At 39.0% G+C, this 6,943-nt stretch overlaps 1 protein-coding gene across 1 annotated transcript; it reads left to right on the forward strand.

Annotated features, from left to right (window-relative positions):
- Positions 1 to 13: 13 nt before the first annotated feature.
- Positions 14 to 6,735, forward strand: CUNH6orf62 (chromosome unknown C6orf62 homolog). Its single transcript, XM_009276664.2, has 5 exons — positions 14 to 1,659; positions 3,658 to 3,834; positions 4,413 to 4,535; positions 4,774 to 4,908; positions 5,452 to 6,735. The coding sequence occupies exons 1-5, from the start codon at positions 1,531 to 1,533 to the stop codon at positions 5,575 to 5,577; spliced, it is 690 nt and encodes a 229-aa protein (XP_009274939.1). The 5' UTR covers positions 14 to 1,530; the 3' UTR covers positions 5,578 to 6,735.
- The last annotated feature ends 208 nt before the right edge of the window (positions 6,736 to 6,943 follow it).

Genomic DNA, 6,943 nt, shown 5'->3' on the forward strand with positions numbered 1-6,943 from the left:
CGGGCCGCGGTCTCGGTCTCTCGTCCGAGTCTCTCAGTCTCTTGCTTAAGTGGGGGGGGAAGTTTTGGGAGGGGTTCCTTTTTTGGTTTTGTTTTCCTTTCTTTTTCCTTTTTGTCAGGAGAGGAGGGGAGAATACTTTTTCCCCCTCTTCTTAACCTGGTCCGACAAATTTATTAACCTAAAAACTTTTAACCCCGCCTAATCAAACACCTGGGGGGGAAAATGTTTGGAGAGAGGAAGAAAATAACCTGATAATTGGGGTTTTGCTTTTTGGGGGGAGGGTGTTTTAGAGGTTTAAAATTGCAACCTAGGCTTGCAATTAAAAAAACCTCGCAAAAATTTTGACACCGAAAACCTGTTTTGTGAGAAAAGCAGGAGCAAAACTCTCCATGTTTTCCAAGTCGTGACCATGAAGTGAGAGGGGAGCCGCCGTGCAACTGTGGGTGTCCCGCTGCCCTGGGCACAGGCCGCCCGCTGCAGCCTCTGCCGTCTTGTGTAGAGAGAGGCCTAAGGAGAAGCGAAAAGCATTGGCCATGCACAGCCTCGGCTAACCGTGCTCGCTGTAGAGCACAGCAGCAGCAGAGAGAGAAGGATTCCCGGGGGATCAGCAGCCCAGGGAGCGTGTGAGGTTTTGAGGGATGTAGGGCGCTCCCACTGGTAAGGAGCCCGGGTTTGGGGCACTGATTTGGATTTTAGTCTCTAGGTGAGATAATACTGTCCCTTGAACCCCTGCCCGCCCCTCGTCTATGGCCATCATGATCCCTCTTCTCTTTGGCAGCAGTAGCCTCAGGGCAATGATGTGCCTGATGATGAGCAGGATGAAGTTAGAAATGACTCCGCTGTTTTTTCTCTTTACTCCCCTTCAAACCAGCACTGTGTTGTCTGTAGTTGATTTTGTTGTTGTTGGCAGAGAAATGTCATACTTCCCAGGATGTGCACTCCTCCTTTGCACCCTTTTCTCTGCTTTCCACCAAGTGTAATAATTCTAAAGAAAAAAAAAAAGACGGGCAACATAGCAATAGTGGAAAGCTGAGAATAATAATCAGTAGAGTCATGAATCTGGCTGGGGTAAAACGCAATTTGTAATTTCAGCTTCATTTTTTTTTTTTAACCAGAGCAAAAGTACCCCCCCATGGATTGGGCTTGTGCCAGTTGCTTTTTATTGTACACATAAATTGTGATAAGATTTGTTGTTTTTTTTTTTTCCATTCTTACCCACTTATTCCTGCGGCTAAACTGTTCAAATTTTTGTCTTCAAAATTCTTAGGGTTTTTTTTTTTCTTGGTTTATTGTAAAACCTCTTGTCCAGCCATGGCTGGACAACTACTTACTTTGTTTCTTGATCCCTCCGATACGACACTCTCGTAAAATATTGCCTGAGGTGCGGTTTTGGGTTACATTCGCGTTTTATCTATTCAGTCGTATTCGCAGGAATAAAACGACTTGTTTCTGTTGTACTTGAGTCTTATGAAAAGGTGCCCATAGTTTAGCGACAGTTTCCAAAGGCTTTAGTACCACCTGTATTACAAAATGGGGGACCCAAACTCCCGGAAGAAACAAGCTCTGAACAGACTTCGTGCTCAGCTTAGAAAGAAAAAAGAATCTTTAGCTGACCAGTTTGACTTCAAGATGTACATTGCCTTTGTGTTCAAAGACAAGGTAACTTGTTTTTCATGTTTCTGTCTTACTGTGTTGTCTGTTGCAATGCATGTTAACTGTGCTGTGCAAAATCTTGCTGCCTGATTGCATCTTATGGTTCATCCTGAATAGATTCCATTGACTTTTAAACTTTTTTTTAATTGCTAATTGCTATAATATTTATTTAGTTCACGTTTGTCATTTTGGCTTTTCGTATGTTTGTAGTTTTGTAATGCAGAGGGTGCCAGTGCCTCGTTAAACGATTACTTGGTAACTTCTGAATTGGGTAAATATTTTTTGAAGTTAATACTGTAATTTTTTAAGCCTAATTGGGTTCTGCATTGCATAATTGTTGGCTGTGAACAGTTGAGTTGAAAAGGGAGACGTGGCTGGAGCGATTGCTAAAGTTACTGCATTTATCTGGTTAAAGCAGAAGGGAGAACCTGGCAGTTGAAGGGAGGAGTCGCAAAATGCAATACTGAAATGCCCCAAGCACGCAGGCATATGTGAAGCTGCTGCTACCATTTTGAAAGGGAGCAGGGAGGGAAAAGAGGAAGTCTTCATTTGCTTGGCTGCCTTGTCTGCTGCTGCTGGATGCTGTGCGTCTGGGCCAGGGTGCGGGGCCTGGTGGTATTTCTAAACCTAACTATAGACCCAGAACTGTAGGAGAGTTTCCGTCTGCAGAAGGTGAAGAAAAGTAGGGGCTTATAGTAAGTGAATGTGCTGAACAAATGATGAGGAAGTGAAGATAGAAGCAAATGGCAACAGAGTACATAATGCAGGAAATGCACGTAGATGAGCACTGAAATTATTTAATCCCCTCAAATGTATAGTTTTTGCATTCGCTGTAATAGTTACGTGTTTTTTAATGAAGACTCTGTTCTTTGAACTTTTTTAGTTGAAAGTTTCCTGAAAATTCCTAAGTTCAATTTGCTTTTGTTCATCAGTTCTAGTGCAAACAGAGATGGATATAGCGGGATGTAATTTCTTGGTACTGTCTCATAGTAATAAAGAGAAATATGAATGTTTAAGCAGTGGTAGCAGATGGATTTTCTTAGATGATATGACTGTAATGGTTTTAGTTGGAGCATTCATACTACTTTCTGGTTGCTTTGTAGAAATTCGTTGCAAATGCCTGTTTTAAATCCTATAAAATTAGCTTATACCACAGTGAACTGAAGATGTCCATCTAGTACCAGTTTGCTTAAAGTAGGAGTTTAGCTCAGCCTAGCTTGGTCAGCAAATAGTTGCCTGTTTATGTATCTTCTGGCTGGGGCTGCGGAGGGTTATTTGATAAAATATTCTTTGTCTGTCATGTAGTTGTTAAATAGGTCAAGACTTCTCATGAGCTATAAGAAAGCTGTTAGAAGCAGACATACAATTTCAAGCGATTTTTACAAACAGCAAAAACACTTCTTCCAAATTCCCCATAGTGTTTTGGCCTTGCTTGAGAGAGTGAAATATTTCTCGTGGGTATAAAAGTTATTTAGCAAATTAAAATAGTCCTCCTTTGAGAAGGTTATGACTTGTAGCTAACTTCAGATTGGATCTTGATCATCCACTGATACCAAATGTAGCATTGAAAGACTTCCCTTTTCATGAAAGGCCAACTTTGAAGTATTGCAAAGGGGGAAAAAAAATGTTACTTGATTTGCAAAGAGAAGCTCGCAGAGGGCTCTTGGTCAGCCCTTTCTTCATGTTTTCTACATGAGGAAAGGGCAGTTCTGTTAATGTTTAGATGCAGCTTTAATGTTTGCAAGACTGGCATGTAAATCTGCATCTTTGGAGACTACAAAAACATGTTGAGCTTTTTATTAAAAAAAAAGTTGTTGGGCTGATTCTGTTTAATTTATAAAACTTTGCATGTAAACTTCAGTGTGGTTTGTGTCAAAGTCCTAATTTAGGTGATGTGCACTTTATACACGAATGCTAACAGAAAATCACAAATTGTGAATTAAACTGTTACATATAATTGCCTAGAAAGGATTGTAATCTTAATGTAACCTGTGCTTTTTTTAGAAGAAAAAGTCAGCGCTTTTTGAAGTGTCTGAAGTGATACCAGTCATGACCAATAATTATGAAGAAAATATCCTGAAAGGTGTGCGGGATTCCAGCTATTCTTTGGAAAGTTCCTTAGAGCTTCTGCAGAAGGATGTAGTACAGCTTCATGCACCCCGCTACCAGTCTATGCGCAGGGTAAAGTTCCTCTTTACACATGCTGAATTTTAGTTTTTCAACACTTGTGCTTTTCTTTGTGAATCTTAAGGCAAATCCTGCTTTTTTTTATTTTCTCAACTCGTCTGCCGCATGAGGGTTCTGCGGCCATGTGTTTATGGGGTCTAGTTTGAAGGGTAACAGCATATGTATTCTGAAATTCTGTTTAAATATGTAGTGCTCAAGCTTTACCTTTCATCTGTTTCATGCAAATACGCCTTGGGAATTATATCTTCTTGCCATCCTTGTCCTTTAGTAGGCATGTGTTAATTCTTGCAGCAACTCTCGCTGTACAACTAAGTGGTTTTGCTTTATGAGTATTGGAAGATAGTCTTTGCTAATGTTTTCTTAAAGTTGGAATTTATATTAACTGGATACTGATATTAAAACTCAACGGAAGGCAAGGAAGACTTTAGTTGTGCTATGAGTAATAGAAATGGAACATTACACAAACATGGTAATAAGTACCACCTTTAAATTATGTGCCTGTATAGATAAATTGCTTATCTGTATCTTTGACTAATGGAGGGAATGTAAGTACAGAACTTTGCTACCTACAGGATGTGATCGGCTGTACCCAGGAGATGGACTTCATTCTTTGGCCTCGTAATGATATTGAGAAGATAGTCTGTCTCCTGTTTTCTCGGTGGAAGGGATCTGATGAACCCTTTAGGCCTGTTCAGGTATTTGTTTTTGTTTTTTAACTTCAGTAAGTAACTTACTGAATGAAACTAGGGAGTTCTTTAAATTGTGTCAAGACCCAAGTGTGTCGTTGCTGTGGTCCCCAATTTCTGCTTTTCATAGATGAGAAAAGGAAAGAAATAAAAGTGGTTGTAAAGCCCCATATTGAAAAATAATTAATTGGTTAAACGTGAGCTTTAGCATAACAAGTATTTTATTCCCCTCCCTCACACAACGCAGGCCAAGTTTGAATTTCATCACGGTGACTACGAAAAACAGTTTCTGCATGTTCTGAGCCGAAAGGACAAGACTGGAATTGTTGTCAACAACCCTAACCAGTCAGTGTTTCTCTTCATTGACAGACAGCACTTGCAGGTAAGCTTATCTTGTCCCTCTTTTTAACAAGTGTGTTTTAATCATAAAATGCTTTTTCTTCTTAGGAACATCTGATGTGATGTTATTGCAAAATACTCAAGTAGAAAAACTGATTGTGCATTCATGCTTGCATTTCGGCAGTTTCAGAGGAAACTGATGCTATAAATAGGATTCATGGATGCAAAAACTAGCTATAGGCCACAGATGTGTTCACGTAGAATTAATTTAATGTTCTTGGATTAAAAATTTAAATAAGTTCTAAAATACTTAACAGTGTTGTGGGAAAAATAAAACGTTGGCTTAATTTGGGTGATACTACAGGAATTATTCAAGTGAAGAATGAACAGAATAGCGAAAACATTTTGGGCATTAGAGGTCGCAGGTTGTTTATACGGATGAAATCGTAGCTTTTAAATGTCTGTGGTGTTCCTCCACAACCAGCAGCAAGCTAATAATTGGGCTGGATCTCCTGGGGGTCTGCCTATTAGTCTTGAGTTAACTTTCATGTTTAATAGCTTTTCTTTGGGTTTTCTTTGCCTCTAGACTCCAAAAAACAAAGCTACAATCTTCAAGTTATGCAGCATCTGCCTGTACCTGCCACAGGAGCAGCTCACTCACTGGACGGTTGGTACCATAGAGGATCACCTCTGTCCTTACATGCCAGAGTAAGGTACTGGCCAGCAAAATGGGGAAGATCACAGAATGCAGCAGTGGATTTTCACTTTCCTCACCACTTTATTCTTTCAGAATTTAGAAGAAAATGGACTCATGTTCAGAACACTATACATTGTGAAACTTGATCATCCTGGATTTTTTTTATCATTTGTATCTCAGAACTTTACAATTTTTTTTAGATGTTTTCTGCATGGACCTTGTGAAAGAGAGGATGCTCTGCACACTTCTGCACTGCATCAGCATCTTACTAAAATGTGAAATGAAGGGACTGTACACTGAAACAAATGTATCTGAAAGCACAAGGTGATCATTTGTGGTGGTGTTCCCATTTGTGCTGGTCATGCCCCCTAACATCTATAATGTTAACCATCAGTATTTGGAGGGTGAGGAGTGAATGTAACGGGTATAAAAGCCTTATAGCTTTGCTGTTAATGATTGTATTAAAGAGCACTATCATTCATTTTAATGAACAGGAAAGTGGCTATTACAATAGGAAGTAAATGCGGGAGAGAAATCTTTCTTTAAAAAAAAAAAGCATCTCATTTAATGTGTAGGCATTTTTTGCCTCTTTTATTTTGCTGGGCCATGTCTAAGTTTACTGGCACTTTCGTTTTGGATCTCTTTCCCCAAGTTGCTGTATAACTGTATGAAAGTATTCTTTTGAGTTGGATGCATTTATACAGATGAGGCAGACCTGGAGTCTGAAGTTGCTAAAGCAGCTAAAAATAAAGTAAAATAATAGCTGCAGAAACAATGTTGGTAGAGGATTATTTTTTCTTGAGAGTTGAGACTTGTAAACTTGCAGGTGAACTGTGCAGGAAATACTGGTTTCTAAAACATTTCTAATGGAAAACCCATTGAGGTTTTTTTTCTTTTGGAATAGACATTATAAAACAATGTAAAATAGTGTTTGGAGTGTCAAAAGTTGGTTCTGACAGAACATTTTAAGATTGTGCAATGATAAAAGGAAGACTACTGTATAGTTTTGATGACAAAGAAGGCTCTGCTTAAGGGTTGAGTACTTTACTGGAGTAAAACTGCATAAGCCTGCTCCCTTTGGATAAAACTAGTGCTTACCTGTTTAAAACTTGTATTTAGCTTTTGTTTGGAATTGGAAAAAATTGGAACTTAAATAAATTAGGTGAAAGATGACTGGTCTTATTTATGGAAATCCTATGAATTGAATTTTAGTAGTGTCTTACATCTTGACAGCGTCACCCAGTACAAACACTGAAAACGTACAGACTGTAAAATGGTATTAACAAAGATTAGCGGCAAAGGTGTTCTTACATATGTGGGCACTATGTTTGTTTTGAAAAGTAGCTGTCAGAAATAATCAAACTACTAGCACACTTTGTAT

Source organism: Aptenodytes forsteri, unplaced genomic scaffold, assembly GCF_000699145.1.
Source record: "Aptenodytes forsteri isolate BGI_AS27 unplaced genomic scaffold, ASM69914v1 Scaffold97, whole genome shotgun sequence".
Taxonomy (NCBI): domain Eukaryota; kingdom Metazoa; phylum Chordata; class Aves; order Sphenisciformes; family Spheniscidae; genus Aptenodytes; species Aptenodytes forsteri.